Genomic DNA, 20,860 nt, shown 5'->3' with positions numbered 1-20,860 from the left:
GGAGTTTGACCCTGGTTATCTTTCAAAGTCGCAATAACCGTCCCATTCTGTTGTTCGTTGAGGTCATAGACACACAAACCCAATAGGTATCTTATTCAGTTGACCAGGATTATTTTTCACAAGTGCCTATCACTACAACGTTTTATGTTCTGAGAATAGAGTAGTGGATATGTCTACCTTACCTTTGGGTAAATTTTTCATTTTTTAATTGGCTTTATAAAGTGCCTTTTTGAGCTAGCTCAGAAGACCAATAGATTTTTATTATTATTATTTTTAGAAATGTATCAAGCGCGAGGCATAGTGGCACATGCCTTTAATCCCAGCACTTGAAGCAGGCTGGTGGATCGCTGTGAGTTCGAGGCTAGCCAAGGCTACACAGAGAGACCCTGTCTTGGGAAAAAAGAAAAACAGAAAAGGAAAGGCAGGGGAGATGGCTGGCTTAACCTGAGCTAACCCCTGAACCCACGTGGTGGAAAGAGAGATTGAACCCTGTCCAGAGAGTTGGTCCTCTGGCCTCTACATGAGCACCGTATCCTGTGTGCCCTCCCACCCCAGACATAATAAATAACTACGTGCAGTTATTAGGAAAACCTCTTCCTGTAAAGCAGACACTGGGGACGCAATGAACACTAGCCAGGGAGATAATCTGGCAAGATAAGTTTGAGAGGCGCCTTGCAGTCAGTTTCTGGTTGGAGGTGTTCCCTGACTGCGGCTCTTGGCACACTGAGCACCCTCCTGCTAAATGTCAATTTCCTATTCTCCCTTGAGCTAGCCTGAGCTTGGCTTGCATTCACAGCCTGGGGATGCGTGCGTGTGTACTTTGTTTGTATGTTCGTTTGTTTTGTTTTGAGTCAGCGTTTCTCTGTTCATAGCCTTGGCTGTCCTGGAACTCACTCTTTAGAACAGGTTGGCGTCATACTGTATGCAAACTTTTTGATTTTATAAGAAACAGGCCTGGGGCCAGCAAGATGGATCAGCCAGGGATGGCCCTCAGCCTGACAACCTGAGTTCACTCCCTGTGACCCCACATGGTAGAAAGGAATTCCCCCAAGGTGTCCTCTGGCCCCTCACCTTTGTTCTGACATACACATATGTGTACTAGATGAGGTATGGGCTTTCTAAGGGCGGTGACTTGAACAGAACAGGATTCTCTCCGAGGTGTTTTCTGATAATGTACCTGGCTGCTTTCACTTCACCTGTGCAGAAGTTAAGTGCATAAGAGGATTGTGCTTTTAACACCAGTACACAGTGGGCTATATTCGTCATTTCCTTTGTTTTAATTTATTTTATAAACTGTGTATGGGTGCTTTGCATTATGTCTGTGCAGCATGTGTGTGCAGTATGCAGAAGAAGGCATTAGATCTTCTGGAACTGGAGATATAGACCGTTGTGAGTGGCCACGTGGGTGCTGGGAATTGAGCAGCCAAGATCCTATGGAAGAGACACCAGTGCTCTAAACCCTTAAGCCATCACCCAGCCCCTATCTCTTTTTTGTTTTGTTTGTTTGTGTGTTTTTGTTTTTGTTTTTGTTTAGAGACAGGGTTTCTCTGTGTAGTCTTGACTGTCCTGTCCTCACTTTATAAACCAGGCTGGCCTCGAACTCACAGCAGTCCACTTGCCTCTTCCTCCCAAGTGCTGGGATTAAAGGCATGCACCACCACTGCCTGGCTTCATTTTCTGTTTTTTTGTTTTTGTTTTGTTTTGAGACAGGTTAATATTATGCTTCAGACTGGACCAGAACTCACAATGAGGCCCAGGCTAGTCTTAAACTCCTGAATAGCCTCAGCCTCTTAAGTGCTAGGAACACAGTTGTGAGCCACCACACACATGCCGCAAACATCTGAATGACTCTCAGAAGGCTTACAGAGGAGCAGACTTGCTGCCAGTTGAGGTGGATCACATGAGAGCCTTTTCAGCAGACACAAAACACCATTGTTAGTTTTGAAATCATGGTTTCCCGGGGGCCAACCCAAACATACCAGCCATCCAAAATCACAGAAGGTTTGGCTCTCAGCATTCCAGGACTCTGCTTTAAATGGATGCTCTAGCTTTTTCCTGAGCTCTGCCCTTGGCTTCTGATTTTGAGGGAGTTTTTCAAGCCAAGGTCTTTGCTGAATTTGCAGGATATGGCAAGGAGCTCAAAAGAGTTTACAGTTGACTACTTACGGAGTGGTGCAAGCTCACACTTGTAATCCCCAAACTGGGGGAGGCTGAGGCAGAAGGACTTTAAAGCCAGGTAGGCTATTGCCGGCCTGGGCTCCTGAGTAAAGCCTATCTCACCAGCTGGGGCGGGTGGGGGCACAGATAGAGAATTGCACATTGCTATAGGACGAGACAGTTGAACGTGCACACGTTTGCAATGTTAAAATGACACGAAGGTAGATAATTGTGAGGAAGAATAACATTCCAGGAGAACTCGGGACGTGGGGGGAGGGGTGCGTGACTACCGTAACGTATAAAACACAGTCTGTATTACGTGGAGGTCTAGCTTCCAGCAGTCAGAGGGCGTCTGGGATCTTCAGAAAAAAGTACTCTAGGAACAACATGTCTGCTTAATCATCTGCCTTTCTAGAGAACACCAAAAAAAGAATGAAGACAAAACGACTGAAAGCTGAGGATGCTCCATGTGGTAAGGACTGAACAAGCAAAGGGATTTTTACTTTTGTAAGCCACCAGCAGGGGTGCATTTGTGGGGGTAATTTGAACATAACTAAGAACAGTTCTCAAGAAATGAGTGATAGAATTTTCGTCTTGTTTTGATTTTATTTTCTCTGCTTTTTTTTTTTTTTTTTTTTTTTTTTTGAGACAGGCCTTCTCTGTGTAATAGCCCTGGCTTTCTTGGAACTCTCTTTGTAGACCAGGCTGGTCTCGAACTCACAGTGATCTACCTGCCTCTGCCTCCCAAGTGCTGGGATTAAAGGTATAAGCCACTGCACCCTGCTTGATTTTTTGTTGTTGTTTTAAATTATTTATTATGTACGCAGTGCTCTGCCTGCACATCTACAGGCCAGAAGAGGGCATCAGATCACATTATAGATGGTTGTGAGCCACCATGGTGGTTGCTGGGAATTGAACTCAGGACCTCTGGAAGTGCAGTCAGTGCTCTTAATCTCTGAGCCATCTCTTTAGCCCCCTTGATTTGTTTTTTAAGGCAGGGTCTCATGTGCCTTAGGCTCGTCTTGAAATTCTTGATGTTCCTGTGTCCCCTCCTTTAGTTATAGATCAGTGCCACCATTTTGGTTATCTATCTATCTGTCTATCTATCTATCTATCTATCTATCTATAATTTTATTTTATTTTTTAACAGAATTCCCAAATACTTGAAGTACGGCTTCTTTTTTTTTTTTTTTAGATTTATTTATTTATTATTATGTATACAGTGCTCTGCTTGCATGTACTCCTGCAAGCCAGAAGAGGGCGCCATATCACATTACAGATGGTTATGAGTCACCACGTGGTTGCTGGGAATTGAACTCAGGACCTTTGGAAGAGCAGGCGGTGTTCTTAACCACTCTCCAGCCATTCTCCAGCCTCTCTCTCTCTCTCTCTCTCTCTCTCTCTCTCTCTCTCTCTCTCTCTCTATATATATATATATATATATATATATAAAAGATTTTATTTATTTATTGTATATGAGTGCTCTATTTGTGTATACACCTGTATGCCAGAAGAGGGCATTATATCACATTATAGATGGTTGTAAGCCACTATGTGGTTTGCCGGGAATTGAACTCAGGACATCTGGAAGAGCTGACAGTGCTTTTAACTGCTGAGCCATCTCTCCAGCCCCCTTGGCTCTAATTTTTTAAAAAAGTGATTTATTCTTATGTGCATGGGTATTTTTGCCTGGGTGTCTGTCTGTGGAGCACGTGCATGCAGTGCCTGCTGAGTGCAGAAGCAGCGCTGGGCCCTCTCTTGAGTAACCACGTGGGTGCTACGATTCAAACCTGGGTCCTCTGGAAGAGCAGCCACGGTCCAGTTGACCTTTCAAGTTACATACTTGAGGAAAGGGATCATTTCCCGGCAGGGTTCTTTCATGCTAAGCCTACAGGACAGTGTGAATATACAAATACCGTGACGTACTGGGGTGTTTTGGTTATGTGGTGATGATCCACGCACTGAGTGTGGCACGATGTATACTTGCAGACGTGCTGTACATATGCTGGGGTACAGTGTGTGTTAAGGCACACACGTGTGTTTGAATGTAGATGTGATGAGCGCACGCTGTGGTGTATAGTGTTCCTGCTGGAGTGCTGAGATAACATCTCCTGCACGCTTGGGTACAAAGGTACTGCGGTGCACACCAGGTCCCTGCAGCAGACACAGTGATGGACACCGGGACCCACTTACACACTTGGAACGGCTTCGAGACCTGCGCTAAAAAGGGGGAGGGCGGGGGCGGAGGAGGGGTTCTGTCTCTCCCTCTCTTTCTCAGTGGTGCTGGGCTCACAGTCAAGACTTCAGCCAGACAGCCAGAGTATCCTCTTCCGGGAGAGGGCGGAGACCGGTGGAGGCATGGGCGTGGCTTCTGGACCGCCGGGCGGGGCTTGGCCTTTGTGGGCGGGGCGGGGCCTGGCCTGTAGGATTTTGCCTGGTGCCGGTTCTCCCGGTGTGCCCCCGACATGCTGCGGGCGCGCGGGCCTAGCCGGGGCGCTCCGCTGCTCCGGGCCGCGCTGGGTCTCGGGCGGCGCGGGCGTGCATGGCAACGGCCTCAAGGCCAGGACACCGGCGTGCAAGTGCACAACAGCCTCACAGGCAGGAAGGAGCCCCTGATCGTGGCCCGCGCCGACGCCGTCTCCTGGTGCGTGCGTCCGGCGGGCGGGGGCGGGGCGAGAGGGTGCGCTGGGTCAAGTCAGCCTTGAAACCTGGACGCCAGGTCCCCTGTGAGTCACCTAAACACCGTGCGAGCGTGTGGTGGTTGTTATCCGGGGCTCAGGGCTCTTTCTTGCAGATCTCTCACGTGATGGATCTTCCTATGTTCCCAGGTATAGCTGTGGACCGACTGTGTACGACCATGCGCACCTTGGCCACGCTTGGTGAGTTTCCTAGATATGAACCTCTGACAAAGGCAGAGGGTCGTTTATTATGCAAAGAGTAAACTGTTAGGTTGTTTTATAGTCTGTTAAGTGAACTGAGTAATGTCTGCGTTCTGGGAATTCTGAAACACCGGAGTGTTAGTCTCGTTTGGTCCGTGTAGCTGTTCGGAGTTGAGTACTCGTCACTTAGCTCTGTACACTCGGGGAGCTGGTGTAGAGGAATAGAGAGCGAGTGACCCATTTTCGAATTAGATGTTTCTAAGGTTGGCCCAGAGACCCCAACTCAACTGTGGGGCATTATGGGGCATTATTGCCTGGCTTGGGTGTGGTCACTTTCTTGCTGCAAGAGGCTGGTTCTTATTTTGGTTGGAAACAGAAATAACAACACAGCCCAGTGTTTGGAATCTTTGTGCCAGTTTCAGGAAATAAAGTCCATGAAGTGCTGCTTAACACGGCAGCCCTTGTGACATGTTCTAAGTCCTCCACGGAGATTGCCAGTGCTAACGCTGTGTGGCCACCCTCCTGGGCAGCATTGGCGCTGAGGGAAGTTCTGCATTTATTGACGTTGCTCATTTCCTAATATCTTGTTTGTTGTCTTGCACATTTTTATTTGTGTCTTTTTAAAAAAAGATTTATTTATTATGTATACAGTGCACATTAGATCACATTATAGATGGTTGTGAGCCACCATGCAGTTGCTGGGAATTGAACTCAGGACCTCTGGAAGAACAGACAATACTCTTAACTGCTGAGCCATCTCTCCAGCCCTTTATTTGTGTCTTTTTAGACCTAAATTAAACACAAGTGTGGAGGCCAGAGGCCATCCTTGGATGTGATCCTCAAGTGCTATCTACTGACTGTCTGAGACAGAAGCTCTCACTGGCTTGGAACCTTACAAATAGGGCCAAGCTGGCTGCCCAGTAACTCCTAGGGGTCTACCTGCCTCTGCCTCCCCAGCATTGCGACAATGTGGAAAATCTGAGTCCCAGAACAAGACTGGTAAAAAGCTCTTGGTGCTGGGCAGTGGCAGTGAGCACTTTTAATCCCAGCACTCGGGAGGCAGAGGCAGGTAGTTCTCTGAGTCTGAGGCCAGCCTGGCTCACAGAGCAAGTTCCAGAACAGCCAGGCCTACACACAGAGAAACCCTATCTCAAAAAACCAAAAACAAACAGAAACCAAACAAACAACAACAAAACCCTCTTGTCATTTGACCTCTTTTTTGTTGATTAAATTGATGCAAACACATTTAACAGCTCTAAACTCAAAAACAGCGGTACTGTGTCCTAAAATCAGTCTTCTCACCGAGGCCCTTCTGGGCCTCCAAGTGGGACCCACTTTGTCAAAAAGGGGATTAGTTCCCTATGAACCAACTATCAACTGTAGCTTACAGTTTGGAAGTTACCATAGTGGCGGGTTACATTTGTAACATATTTCCTTTTTTCCTTGTTTTGTGTTTTAGTTTTTCGAGACAGGGTTTCTCTGTGTAGCCTTGACTGTCCTGAACTTACTCTGTAGACCAGGCTGTCCTCGAACTCACAGAGATCCGCCTGCAACACATTTCTTTTCAAGCATAACCACAATGGGGCCTGGCAAGATGGCCCACTGGGTAAAGCTGCCTCTTGTACAAGCGTGGTGACCCAGGACTCATGGTGAATGGAAAGAAGTGAATCCCATAAGCCGTTCTGTGACCGCCACATGCATGCTGCTGTAGTGTGTGCGCACACGGTACACATACATACACACAGGCAAAACCTGTACATGAAATAAAACAAGTTAATCAAAAATAAAATAATTTTTAAGAGATGTCCCAGCACTTGGAAGGCAGAGACAGACAGATCTCTGAGTTCGAGGCCATCCTGGTCTACAGAGTGAGTTCTAGGGTAGACGGAGCTGCACAGAGAAACTCTATATCGAAAAACCAAAACAAATCAAAAAATTAAGTTAAAAATAAACTAACGATATTGATTCTGTCCATCGAAGACAATCCAACGGTTTCTTTTCTTTCAGTTCATATGTTAGATTTGATATTATCCGAAGGATCCTGACCAGGGTGTTTGGGTGCAACGTGATCATGGCAATGAGCATCACGGACGTGGATGACAAGATCATCAGAAGAGCTAACGAGGTAAGCGGAGGTACCCCTGACCCCGTGCCGATGGGGGGGAGGGGCAGCGCTTTGCTGACTGCATCTTCATGTATTTCTAACATTGTGACCCCATGTGTCCCTGAGAGAGAGAGTCTGCTAAAAAACAAAATAGTGGTAGGTCAAGACTGTGTTTTTCCCAGGAAAGTAGGTTAAGTCAACAGAGGTGCGGAGAAGCATCCCTCTCTGTTGGCGGCACTGTCCCCACCCATCACCTGCGGTGAGCACCTCAATGCCACTGGGCCCTGACTGTGGCCTTGGATGCCTGTGCTGATTCTCCTATGCCTCTCATTTCCATGTTTTTTCTGTTTTGCTGTTTGACATGCAGTCTTACTTGGTAGCCCAGGCTGGCCTCTGTAGCCCAGAGTGGCCTCTGTACCCTAGGTTGGCCTTCAGCTCCTGAGCCTTCTGCCTCAGCCTCAGGAATGTTGCCGTCTGTTTTTTGTTTGTTTGTGGGGTTTTTTTTTCCCTCGAGGCAGGGTTTCTCTGTGTAGCCTTTGCTGTCCTGGACTCAATTTGTAGTCCACGCTGGCCTCGAACTCACAGATCCATCTGCCTCTGCCTTCCCAAGTACTGGGATTAAAGGTGTGTGCCACTAACACTCAGTTTGCAGTCTATTTTTGTTTGTTTGTTTTGTTTTGTTTTGGTTTGGTTTGGTTTTTGGAGACAGGGTTTCTCTGTGTAGCTTTGGCTGACCTAGACTTGCTTTTGTAGTCCAGGCTGGCCTCAAACTCACAGCAATCCGCCTGCCTCTGCCTCCCGAGTGCTGGGATTAAAGGCGTGCGCCACCACGCCCGGCTTGTTTATTTGTTTTTTAAGATTTATTTATTTATTATATAGACAGTGTTGGGTCTGCATGTACAACTGTACACCAGAAGAGGGCACCAGATCTTATTATAAATGGTTATGAGCTACTATGTGGTTGTTGGGAACTGAACCTGTATCCTCTGGGAGAGCAGCCAGTGCTCTTAACCTCAGAGCCATCTCTCCAGCCCTGCAGTATGTATCTGGATCACCAGAAGGTGCATGTGTCCGTCACCATCCTGGTTGGAACAGCCTGTGTGCCAGGCAGACAGTTTGTGCTTTTATGTATTTATTGATTTAAAATTTTTTCTTTCTTTAATTTTCTTTTTTCTTTTCCATGTGGGAGGTTTTATTAAGAGAGGGATTATAGAGACAGTCTCTTTCTTTAATCTTCAAATAGTTTTTTCCATATAATATATTCTGATTATTGTTTCTTCTCCCTCAACTCCTCTCAGATTCTTCCCTCCTCTCAGATTCTCCTCTCCTCTCAGATTCTCCCCTCTTCTCAGATTCTCCCCTCCTCCTCACCTGTCCAGGTCCACATCCATTTTCTCTCTCATTAGAAAACAAACAGGCGGGCTGGAGCGATGGCTCAGAGGGTAAGAGCACTGCCTGTTCTTCCAAAGGTCTTGAGTTCAATTCCCAGCAACCACATGGTGGTTCACAACCATCTGTAATGTGATCTGATGCCCTCTTCTGCCCTACAGGTGCACATGCAGACAAAACACTCCATACATAATAATAAATAAATAAATATTAAAAAAAAAAAAAAGAAAAAAAGAAAACAAACAGGCATCTAAACATAAAATAAAATAATCAAACCAGAATAGGACAGAGTCAAACAAGCAAACATAATAATAACAATAAGAGTTAGCCAGGCATGGTGACACATGCCTTTAATCCCAGCTCTCGGAGGCAGAGGCAGGCAGATCACTGTGAGTTCAAGGCCAGCCTGGTCTACAAAGGATAGCCAAGGCTACACACAGAAACCCTGTCTCGAAATAATAATAATAACAATACTACTACTACTACTGCTACTACTGCTGCTAATAATAATAATAATAAAAAATAAAATAAAAATAGCCAAGGAAGAGCCCAAAGACAAACAGATGTAGAGACACACACCTTTACACAACCAGGAATCCTATAAGAACGCAGATTGGGCGCCATAATCTATGCAGAGGGCCTGCTTTATTCATACACATTCTGGTTTGGGATTTTCAAACAGTTTTGAAATGATGTCATCTGTGTGACCTCCACCAGATTCTGAGTTATCTGCCATTTATGTCTTCTGTAAGTGGGTTGTGCCAGCTGTGGCAGTGCTCTATTGTGAACCCTTCAGAATCAAGGGCGCTTGTTGGCATGACCACCCTGTGTCTTTCCTTGTCAGGAAGTGGGCATTGGTGCAATGTATTGAGGCAGTGGTACAGCCATGCTTCCAGAGACCACGCCCAGGGTGCTGCCCCAATGGCCTGATGCCTCTTCATACGTATCCCTCAGCCTGTGGCATCCTGCATCCTCACGCCCGTCTCTGATGTTTCATTGACTCAGGCTGCCAGACCCTTTGGTTTGCGTTGCCTTTCCCCATCTCTGCAGTAGTATGGGGGGTGAATCGGAGCCTGCAGATGGCGGAGTCCTTGGTGTGGGGCCACAGGCAGGGCCTTCTGCTGGTGTGTGAATAGCTTGTGCACGTGAAGCCTACAGCAGAAAGCGTGTCTGCTACCCCTGCACAGCTTGAAGACCTGCTCAGGCCTGGGCCCCACACCAGCTCTGAAGGCTTGGGGGAGGAGGTGGTTATTTCAGGTAGCAAGCATGAGGTCAGGGGGCTTCTCTGGGTTCTTCAGGTGACTGGGCACTGTGCCCTGAATGCCAGCCTCACCAAAGGGCTTCCTCGTCTTTCATGCCTTTGAGGGAGAAATCATTTTCTAAAATGCTTGCTGTTTGCCCGACATGCTGTCTGTGGCTGGCAGTTGCCCTCTGCAGCATAGCATTTCCTTTCTTGATGCTCTGTGGATTTTGTTTTTGTTGTTTATTGTTGTTATTTTGTTTTGTTTTGTTTCTTTTTTTTTTTTTTCAGACAAGGTTTCTCTGTGTAGCCCTGGCTGTCCTGGAACTCACTCTATGGCCTTGAACTCATAGAGATCAGCTTGCCTCTGAATGCTGGGATTAAAAGGTGTCACCACTAGCAATAATCTTTTCTTTACATATATGTGTGTATACATATAAATACATGCATGTGTATCTATATGTACGCATATGTATATGTGCTGTATATTTACTTTCTCTGGCCTGACGTAGCCATTACTATTGTGAACAAGAGCATTTGTGATCACCTTGGCGTGGGACCCTTGTCAGATGGATTATCCCAAGGAGACACCTTGGTGGGATTAGGGTGTCTGTGCCCGTCTCCCTGGAGTGTCCTTTATCCCTTCCTCCTTCCTGTCTCTTCCTGTCTCTACCTCCTGTTCCCAGACAGCTCGTTGTGTCCCCTGTCTGACGAAGGCTGCAGCGGTTAGACACGTGGATTAAAGAGATGGTGGAGCAACGCGGAGCCCAGAAGCACACAGAGTAGTCAGTGGGAAAATGTTTTACGATAAGGACAGCATTTCAGATCACTGGGCTTCAGGGAGGTGGATTATTCAGTGACCAGTGCTAATGGTTGGGTAGCCATCTGGAGAAGATACAAACCCAAGTTAGATACAGGCCTCGGAGCCAACTTAAGGCAGATTAGCGATTAAATATAAGAGGAGTGGAGCCCTAGGTCTCTCAGAAACCCCAGGGTGTTTCTGTGGCCTCCTCTGGGGAAGCGTTCTTCAGTGTATTTCCAAATGCAAGTCCATTTATATGGAAATACTCAGAAATACAAAAGATTGGAAAGTATGAGCCAAGTTTTCAGTGTGCTGTGAATGACCATACTGTTACAAAACTGTCGAGGAGGAGCTGGAGAGGTGGCTCAGTGGTTAGAGCATGGGCTGCTCTGCTAGAGGACCATGCCTTGACCCTACACCCACGGGGCAGATCTACCCTCTAACTCAGTTCCAGGTGATTTTGACATCCTCTTCTGGCCTCCTTGGGCATTGCATGTGGCACACAGACATGTATGCAGGCAAACATTCACACATATAAATTTAAAAATGGGAGAAAGGGAGGAAGGGTGGGACTGGGAGGTGAGAAGGGATGGGGCTAAGACCAGGATGTAAAGTGAATAAATAAATAAATTAGAAAAAAAAATGCATGGCGGTGGTGGCGCACACCTGTAATCCCAGCACTTGGGAGGCAGAGGCAAGTGGATCTCTGAGTTTGAGGACAGCCTGGTCTACAAAGCAAGGTCCAGGACAGCCAAAGCTACACAGAGAAACCCTGTCTTGAAAAAAAAAAAGAGAAAGAAAAAAATTTAAGAGAACTAATGAAAGATTAAAGGTATCAAGATCAAAATAGAAATGAAACTCAACAAAAATAAATGTAGGCCATGTGGTGGTGGCGCATGCCTTTAATCTCAGCACTTGGGAGGCAGAAGCAGGTGAGTCTCTGTGAGTTCGAGGCCAAACCTGGTTTACAAAGTCCAGGACAGCCAGGGCTACACAGAGAAACCCTGTTTCGTAAAACAAAACAAAACAAACAAGTAGATATGTATAGATGTTGACCACAACATACGACATTTAGCTAGTATGCTGTCAGGGTCTGCTGTGCCTTTTTATTTATTTACTTATTTATTTTTAAATGATTCATTTGTTTATTTTGTATACAGTGTTTTTACCTGCCTGTTCCCCTGCTCACCAGAAGAGGGCACCAGATCTCATTCTAGATGGTTGTGAGCCATCATGTGGTTGCTGGGAATTGAGCTCAGGGCCTCTGGAAGAGCAGTCAGTGCTCTTAACCTCTGAGCCATCTCCCCAGCCTCCGTGTCTGCTGTGCCTTTACGTCTAGTCCTGCAAAGGGAAAGCGCTAGGCACCGGTGACTCCATCTCTGCAGTAGCACTTGTGTCTCTCACCTGACACTGCATCTTCCCAGCAGACTAAGGGGGCGTGGGGTAACCCACGGGCTGAGCATTGTGGCTTGGTGATGCCCAGGGCCACACACCGTCTCTCCGAAGTCAGTGTCAGTGGCTGTGGTTCTGGGTGACTGCTGAGCAGTCGGTTGGCCACCAGGCTCCACACGAGCCACTAAGAAGCTCCGGGAGATTCTTGATGCTTCAGAGCAGGAGGCTCAGACCTCATGACAAAGGAGACGTGCTCCCTGAGGCAGGCAGAGGATGGCCCTGCACACAGTAGGCGCTGCATAAATGCTTGGTGTGTGTAGGTAGATTGTGGAGTCTTGTACAAGGTGTGCATGAGGCCTGCCTTTTTTTGTTTTGTTTTGTTTGAAACAGTCTTGCTGTGTAGCCTTGGTTGAGGTGGCACTCACTCTGTAGACCAGGCTAGCCCTGAACTATAGCCCTGCCTGTGCCTCCCCTGTGCTGAGATTAATGGTACTTACCAGTAATAGCCAGCACCTGCTTCTTTTAAGTTAAAAATTTTTTTCTTTGACAGTTTTGTACATACATATATACATACTTGCATGTGTCCCCTGCTCAGCATCTTATTATTATTATTATTTTTTTTTTTTTTTTTTTGAGACAGGGTCTCTCTGTGTAGCCTTGGCTGTCCTGGACTCACTTTGAAGACCAGGCTGGCCTCAAACTCACAGAGATCCGGCTGCCTCTGCCGCCTGAGTGCTGGGATCAAAGGCGTGCGCCACCACGCCCGGCTGTCTGCTCAGCATCTTAGAGGCGCATGTGCTGGGTCCCAGCCTCCTCTGAGAACCCAGCACTAAGGGATGTCCTACTGTGTCAGCCTCCAGTGGCCTGAGACCAGCACAAAGGTGTCAGTACCAGTGCCTGCCTCCTGCCTCCCAAGTGCTGGGATTAAAAGCGTGCACCACCACGCCCGGCCTGCCTTTTTTTTTTTAACCATTTCTTCCTGCTGTGGGTAAGATAGAGCCTCATTTCTTTTTCTTTCTTTCTTTTTTTTCTTTTAAAGATTTGTTTATTAAATATACAGTGTTTTGCCTGCATGTACGTCTGTGAGCCACCATGCGGTTGCTGGGAATTGAACTCAGGACCTTTGGGAGAGCAGGTGGTGGTGCTCTTAACCTTTGAGCCATCTCTCCAGCCCAGAGCCTCATTTCTTGTCCTATGGAGTCCAAGGCTGTTGCATCTATAGAGGTGGGTAGGGGAGGTGGTTTGTTTTTATCATGTGCTGGAAATGGTGCCCTTAGTCAGCCACTTTTCTCTGTCTCCAGAGGGCAGGGCCCATAAGCCTCTGACTACTGAGCGTTAGGGTAGGTTTAACACCTAAAATGAGCACTCCCTTCTTGAGGCTGAGCCCCAGTGAGGCACGTGCCACCATCCTGTCTGCAGGGATCCTGCTGGTGCACTGATGTCCTTGTCTGACTTTGTGCAGATGAGTGTGTCGCCCGCTTCTCTCGCCAGGCTTTTCGAAGAGGAATTTAAACAAGACATGGCGGCTCTGAAGGTAAGCGGCGAAGGGCATGGTGGATGACCCATGTGCCTGAGTCCAGGCCCTGTGGTGTCAAGACTGAAGAAATGGCACAGAGCCAGCACTGCAGAGTGTACCCTGGGACGGGCTCAGTGGAGGGAGCTGGGTTCTTCTCCTTTGGGCCTGAAGGAGGCCATGTGTGTACCAGTCAGGATGAAGAGGCTGTGTCCTTGCCAGAATGTCCCTGATTTGTCTAACATTCCTGTGAGAGTCAGGCACATTCCTGGCACTGAGGGCTGGCTGTCCTGCTCCTTGTTGCCCATGTACCACATACTCACACCACACACCCACACCCACCCACTCACACACACAGCCCTAACCTTGTCTGGTGAGAGCTGGTAAGGACACCACACAGGAAAAGCCAGTTGGGTCACAGGGGCATCATGGCCATCATGATTTAGGACTCAGGCTGGCGGCCGCCCTGTCAGTCATGCTGAGTCTGCTCCTGGCCCCTGTGGGCTTGGAAGTCACCTGTCTGCTTGGTCTCTGCATCTTTCCAGGTGCTGCCGCCGACAGTGTACCTGAGAGTCACTGAGAACATCCCTCAGATAATTTCGTTCATTGAAGGCATCATTGCCCACGGCCACGCTTACCCCACAGCCGAAGGTAGCTCGTGAAAGTTAAAACTAATTGTTGGGGGACACCAATGGAGGTCTGAGACGCAGACTGTGTCGGGGCTGGCGTGTGCGGACACTCTGCTGGCTGTGTTGATGTGGCCTTGGTGCTGAGACTGCAACACTGTCCAGCTCAGTTTTTAAATTTTTATTTATTTATATGTGTGTGTGCACATGTGTGTGTGTGCGCGCGCGTGCATGTGTGTGGGTGCTTGTGGAGGCCAGAAGAGGGAGTCGGATCCCCAGGCCTGTAGTTACAGGCAATTGTGAGCTGCCCAGTGTGGGTGTTAGGAACCTGGGGCCTTTGCAAGAGCAGCAAGCGCTCTTCTTTTTCTTTCTTCTTTTTTTTCTTTTGTTAGTTTTTCATGACAGGGTCTCTCTGTGTACCCCCTGCTGTCCTGAACACACTTTGTAGATCAGGTTGGCCTAGAACTCACAGAGATCTGCTTGCCTCTGCCTCCAGAGTGCTGGGATTAAAGGAGTGCCCCGCCACGCTGTTCCACCCCACATCGCAGCAAACACTCTTAACTACTGATCTTTCCAGCCCCGTGTGTGTGTGTGTGTGTGTGTGTGTGTGTGTGTGTGTGTGTGTTGTGTACATGCATCCGTGTACACGTGCATGTGGGTGCAGTGCCCACAGGGACCACAGAGGGGCATCCGATGCCCTGGAGCTGGAGTTAGAGGCAGCTGACCTGTGCACAGGGACCTGTGCCTACACACACACATGCACTGGGATGTCAGAGGAGGATGTCAAGTGTCTTTCTCTACCGCTCTCCACCCCATTTTATGCATACATGTACGCATGTGATGGAGGTATGTTATGTATGCATGTGATGGAGGTATGTTATGTACGCATGTAACGTAGATATGTTAGATGCTATGAAGGCAATGTGTATTTATTCAGCCTAACCCAGACGAGCAGCTAGCGGAAGTCTATGCAGTCTTCAGTCTGCAGAGACCTTAGCCAGGTACCAGGTGTCTCAGTCAGGGTTTCTATTGCTGCAGTGAAACACCGAGGCCAAAAAGCAAGCTGGGAGGGAAGGTTTGTCGGCTTTCACTTCCACAGCACTGCTCATCACTGAAGGACGTCAGGGCAGGAGCTCAAGCAGGGCAGGAACCTGGAGGCAGGAGCTGACGCAGAGGCCATGGAGGGAGCTGCTTACTGGCTTGTTCCTCAGGCCTTGCTCACTCTGTTTTCTTATGGAGCCCAGGACACCAGCCTGGACAGAGATGGCCCCACCCACCGTGGGCTGGGCCCTCCCCCATTAATCACTAATTACGAAAATGCCCGACAGCTGGATCTCATGGAGGCACCTTCTCAACCGAGGCGCCCTCCTTTCAGATACCTCTAGCTGTGTGTCAAGTTGACATAAGACTAGCCAGCACACCAGGTAAAGACAAGCTTTCTTGGTTTTGAGCAGTTCCTACATTTAAAGCTGGTCACCTGCCCTCTCGTTGGTGGTCATTACGCTGGGAGAGCTGTAGACGCTGCCTTGACATCCTGCACACAGTGGCCTGGCCACCAAGGTGCCTGCTGTGTGGCCATTGCTACAGCAGCCTCACCCGCCGCCTGGCAGCTCCTCACCCGACTCTCCCTCCAGGAAACAGTTTTTTGAAACAGACTGACTCCCGGATAGCGGCCTGCTCTCCTCCTACATGTATGTAATACGTGGAGAAGCAAGAGAAATAGTGCCCTGGTTCTCACACACGTGATGAAGGGTGTACGTGGCTAGGAACTGACTACACAGCTGAAAGGATTCCTCTCGGCGTGGGCGCCGCGTCGTTTCCGTGTAGGCATTGAGCTATCAGACTGCAAAACCAACTTAGCAGGGGTGACACCCAAAGTCCATGCCCCTGGGTGATCCGCATGTCCCTTAGGAAGCCACCCAGCATTTGTTCATCCAGACTTCAGACACCAGATCACAGAACAAGAACCATGCTTGAACCATCCCATGGTAGCCTCTGCTGCCTTTCACCCTGCTTTTTGATTTATTTATTTATTTATTTTCATTTTTTTAATTTTTTGGTTTTTCAAGACAAGATTTCTCTATGTTATCTTGGTTGTCCTGGACTCACTTTGTAGACCAGGCTGGCCTTGAACTCACAGTGGTCCACCTGCCTCTGCCTCCCGAGTGCTGGGATTAAAGGTCACTCTGCTTTTTGAGAGAGCTGCTCCCTAACCCTGAACTCACAGTTACAGCTAGGCTGGCTGGCTAGCTGGTCAGTGAGCTCCCAGGATGTGCCTGTCTTCAGCCACCCTCTGCCCCCCAGCATGGGGGTTACAGGCATGCAGAGACACACCTGGCCTTTATGTGGGTGCTTGGGATGTGAACACACAGGTCCCCTGCTTTCACAGCAAGCACTCTTACCCTTGGGCCCCTGGAGACTGTTGGGCCTAGCCCTAGGCTGTTCATCTCCAAGCGCGCCTTGTGTCTTAGTCAGTGTTCTGTTGCTGTGAAGCGGCCCCATGGCCACGGCAGCTCTTATAAAGGAAAGCTTTTAGCTGGGGCTGGCTTACAGTGCAGAGGTTTAGTCCGTTATCCTCATGGTGGGAGACATGGCAGCACACAGGCGGCCAGTGCTGGAGAAGGAGCTGAGTGCTACATCTGGATGGCCAGGCAGCAGGAAGAGGGAGTGAACCACCGGGCCTGGCTTGAGCTTCTGAAACCGCAAAGTCGGGTGGGGGGGCAGTGACACACTTCCTCCAGCAAGGCCACACCTCCTAATGGGCTCCTCCCTGGGAGCCTGTGGGGCCATTTAAAAAAAAAAAGATTTATTTATTTATTATTATGTATACAGTGCTCTTGCTGCATGTACACCTGCACACCAGAAGAGGGCATCAGATCTCATTATAGATGGCTGTGCGCCATCATGTGGTTGCTGGGAATTGAACTCAGGACCTCTGGAGGAGCAGTCAGTGCCCTTAACCTCTGAGCCATCTCTCCGGCCCCCTGTGGGGCCATTTTCACTCAGACCAGCTCACACTGTAAGTCACCAGAGCAGAGTTCACCTGCCCTCATCACTGCTCCTGAGCTCCCGTGCTGCTGCAAGGCCTGGCACAGGTCCCTCCTGGTGGCCTCCTGCCTGCATAATGGAGTTAAGCCTCATTAGTGGTTATGCCTTTTTAGAACCTCTGAGCCAGCGCCCCACTGCTTCCTGTGACTCACTTGAGTCCCGGTCTTGTTGGCATACCCTCTTCCCACTCTGTCTTTGCTTACAGCTTGTTACACCATGCCTGTCTCTGGCAGTTCATGCTTGGCTGTTCCTATGATCACACACGGGTCTCAGCCGTACCTTCCCTTCCTTTCCCTGGCTTTTTTCTTTTTCTTTTGAGATCTGGTCTTATGGGTCCCAGGCTAGTTGTCAGCTTCTGTAGCTGAGGATGACCTTGAATGCTGATCCTCCTGCCTCACCTCCCGAATCCTGGAGTTACAGGGGTGTCCACCACAGCTGACCCATGCAGAGCCGGAGCTTTGCCTGTGCTTGGAGAGCCCCTGCTGTGTCCCATAAACCCTCCCAAGAATGAACGCCCTGTGGCGTCCTCAGTGGTCCACCGTGGCAGAAGGCAGCACGTCCGCCTCTGCTTTGGTGTCTCCACTTCTGTGTGGACGTGTGTAATCTTATCTTTCCCCTCCTCCATCCCCAGTTCTTTTGTTTTTACTCAATAGTTCGTTGCTCCTGCCAAGAACAAAAGAGTTGAGGTGCTGGGCACAGGTAAAGGGCCAAGTATGGAGCCAGGTCCTCTGCTGGGCACAGGTCCTCTTGAGCCCCATCTCACAGTGAAGGAATTTGATTCCAAAGAAGCACTTTTGAAAAGACAGGTACTGTCTCGGCTTGTTCCAGTGCAGGGTAATCGTCTCAGGGTAGAGAGTGACCCCCATGGTTTTTCTACCCAGAGAACCACAGTGTTTCCTCAGCTGCTGTCTTCCAGGAGTGAGTGCTGTCTGCACCTGAGAGCGTGCGTGCGTGACCAGGGCACTACCAGGACAGGTCGACGTGCTGCCTGGTTGGCTGGCTTTGTTTTCTAAGTCGCCTACCTTCTCCCCCTCCCTGCAGTAACCACTGTCTCCCTGAGATCTTGGACTGTAGTGCAGGCACTTCACCTTCACACTGGAGGTGCAGTGTGCAGGCTGTGTTGCTGTAGAAGATGCCTGGGTAGAGTTAGTGTGTGCGCGCGGTGTGTGTGGGAGTGTGTATGGTGCATGCATGTGTGTACTGGCTGGCTGTGTGTCAACTTACACAAGCTAGAGTCATCAGAGAAAGGAGCCTCAGGTGAGGCAGTTGCCTCCATGAGATCCAGCTGTAAGGCATTTTCTCAACTACTGATCAACAAGTGAGGGCCCAGCCCACCTGTGACCTGTGGGCCTGGATTCTCTACGAAAGCAGGCTGAGCAAGCCAGTAAGCAGCCGTCTTCCGTGGCCTCTGCGTCAGCTCCTGCCTCCAGGCTCCTGCCCTGCTGGAGTTCCTGTCCTGACTTCCTCCACTATTGGACTGTGACCTGGAAGTGTAAGCAGAGTAAAGCCTTTCCTCCCCAACCTGCCTTTTGGTCATGGTGTTTCATCACAACACTGGAAACCCTAAGACAGTGTGTTTACACGTGTGCTTGTGTGCGTGGGGAAGCCTGAGGTGGACTGTGTCTTCCTCTTGACCTTGTGTTTGAGGCAGGATCTCTCACGACGATGCAGCTGGCTGCCCAGTGAGCTCCATGGATCTTCTTATCTCTCCCAGTCTTGGGCTGGGGTTACCGGCACTTACGCCCATGCCGGACTCGCTGTGTGGGTGCTGGGGATTTGAACTCAGGTCTCCATGCTTGCACAGCACTTTACTGACTGAACATATCTCCAGCCTCCAAAATGGGGTCTTTTTAAGTTAGTGTGCAACTAAAAGCTGAAGAGCTGAGTGTGGGGTTTTGTTTGTTTGTTTGTATTTTGCTCTGTTTTGTTTGCGAGAGGGCTTCTCTGTGTCATCCTATGGTATTATTTTGTCTTACTGATGGGGTCTCTGTGTAGTTCAGGGTGGCCTGGAACTTGTTTTCCTGGGACTATAGGCATATCCTATAAGGCATCTTAACACTCTCTTTCTTCCTTTCCTTCCTTCTTTCTCCCTACCTAAAAGGACTTGTCTCAACCTTTTGCAAAGAACTTTTTTGTTTGCTTGTTTTTTGAGACAAGGTTTCTCTGTGTAGCCTTGCCTGTCCTAGACTCTCTTTGTAGGCCAGGCTGGCCTCACACTCACAGCGATCCACCTGCCTCTGCCTCCTGAGTGTTGGGATTACAGGTGTGCGCCACTACGCCTGGCTCTGCAAAGAATTCTTGTGTTTTCACCTTTGCACCTGCTGTTCATGTTGTGCCAGGTAATGTTAATGAAGCGGTGTTGCTCCTTTTATTTCTGGCCTCACAGTGGCTGAGTACCCTCTTCTGTGCTGAACTGTAACTGCTGTTAGACTTTAGACATCACCAGTGTGGTGGCCTTGGGTGAGGAAGTGCTAAACACACAACTGTCTCTGTCAAACAGGCAGCGTCTACTTCGATCTGCACGCACGAGGGGACAAGTATGGCAAGCTGGTCAACGTGGTTCCCGGTGCAGCTGCAGAGCCAGGTAGGTGACTGTGTGTGTCCCCGTGAGCCTCAGTCTCTGAGTGTGGAGTTCTGAGAGTAAGATCTGGAACTGGAGAGACTGGGGCTGACTTGGGGTCCTTAACCCTGTTGTGGGGCTAATCCATTTTCATGAACAGGTGAGACTTGCAGAGGAAAGTTTGAATGCAAGTTCTGCACCCTGTGCCTCAGTCCTGCTCTGCACCCACCCATGCTGTTTGCTCCCTTTCCTTACTTCTGGAATTTCTTTGCATGGGACAACACGCACACATGTGGTAGTGTGGCCTCTTCTACTGCTTGCTGGTGTACACTCAGTTCTCAGCGTAAGTCAGTCTATTCCTGTGCTGTTTGTGCTTCAATAATTGGTTAGGTTGAGGTCATTTTTCTGGAGAATAAATAATAAACATTCTATTTAGCTACCAAAACCAAGGAAATATTGATGTCAGGCAAATGGATGGAACTAGAAATGATCATTCTGAGTGAGGTAACCCAGACCCAGAAAGACACACATGGTTTATACTCACTTATAAGTGGATTTTAGCCCAACATAGATGTCCTCTGAGAGACCTCACCCAGGGGATCAGGACAGATACTGGGACTTGCAGCTGGACTCTGGGTGAAGAGTTGGGGGGTGGAAAGATGGGGTTCTGGGTGTTGTCAGGAGCTGCACTAAGAGACTGTCAAGGCTAGTGGCTCTGGACCCGGGGGGCCTGTACAAACTGATGCACCAACCAAGGACACTGCAGGCAGAGAACTTAGAGCCCTGTTCAGACAAAGCTGATGGACAGCTCATTCTCCATGTGGGGAGGGAGGCTAGAGATTGGGGGACTGCCTTTGACAGGAACTCTGGTGCCAGTGATTTGAACACTGCCCCTTGGCGGAGAGGCCCTGTGGGAACACCTAGGATAGGGATGCAGGCTATGCAGATGAGACCTGATAGGCAGGAGGACCCCACCTGTCAGAGGGCAGAAGAGGGAGGGAGGGTGGGAACAGGAAGATAGGAGGGAGGGCATTACAATCGGGATGTAATGTGAATAAGATATAATAATAAAAAAAATAATAAACATGTAGAACTGAATTTAAACTCCTATGGATGGCGAGTTTGACAGCACGTGCCTTTAATTACTGCT

General features: G+C 48.9%; 1 protein-coding gene across 6 annotated transcripts in view; it reads left to right on the top strand.

Moving 5' to 3' along the window:
* The first annotated feature begins 4,559 nt into the window (after positions 1-4,559).
* CARS2 (cysteinyl-tRNA synthetase 2, mitochondrial) overlaps positions 4,560-20,860 on the top strand; it is a 39,816-nt gene continuing 23,515 nt past the window's right edge. For 3 of the 6 annotated variants that reach the window (XM_084759831.1, XM_084759833.1, XM_084759829.1), the window contains exons 1-6: positions 4,560-4,801; positions 4,986-5,036; positions 7,044-7,161; positions 13,426-13,497; positions 14,022-14,130; positions 19,651-19,734. In XM_084759831.1, the coding sequence (XP_084615957.1) occupies positions 4,623-4,801; positions 4,986-5,036; positions 7,044-7,161; positions 13,426-13,497; positions 14,022-14,130; positions 19,651-19,734 (613 nt within the window). In that variant the 5' untranslated portion in view covers positions 4,560-4,622. The other 3 variants (XM_084759832.1, XM_084759830.1, XM_084759834.1) reach the window with 2 other exon arrangements.

Source organism: Acomys minous (assembly GCF_964271855.1).
Source record: "Acomys minous genome assembly, chromosome: 15".
Classification (NCBI taxonomy): Eukaryota; Metazoa; Chordata; class Mammalia; order Rodentia; family Muridae; genus Acomys; species Acomys minous.
The sequence above is the reverse complement of the archived record's forward strand: the minus strand, read 5'-3'. Positions and strand labels throughout refer to the sequence as shown.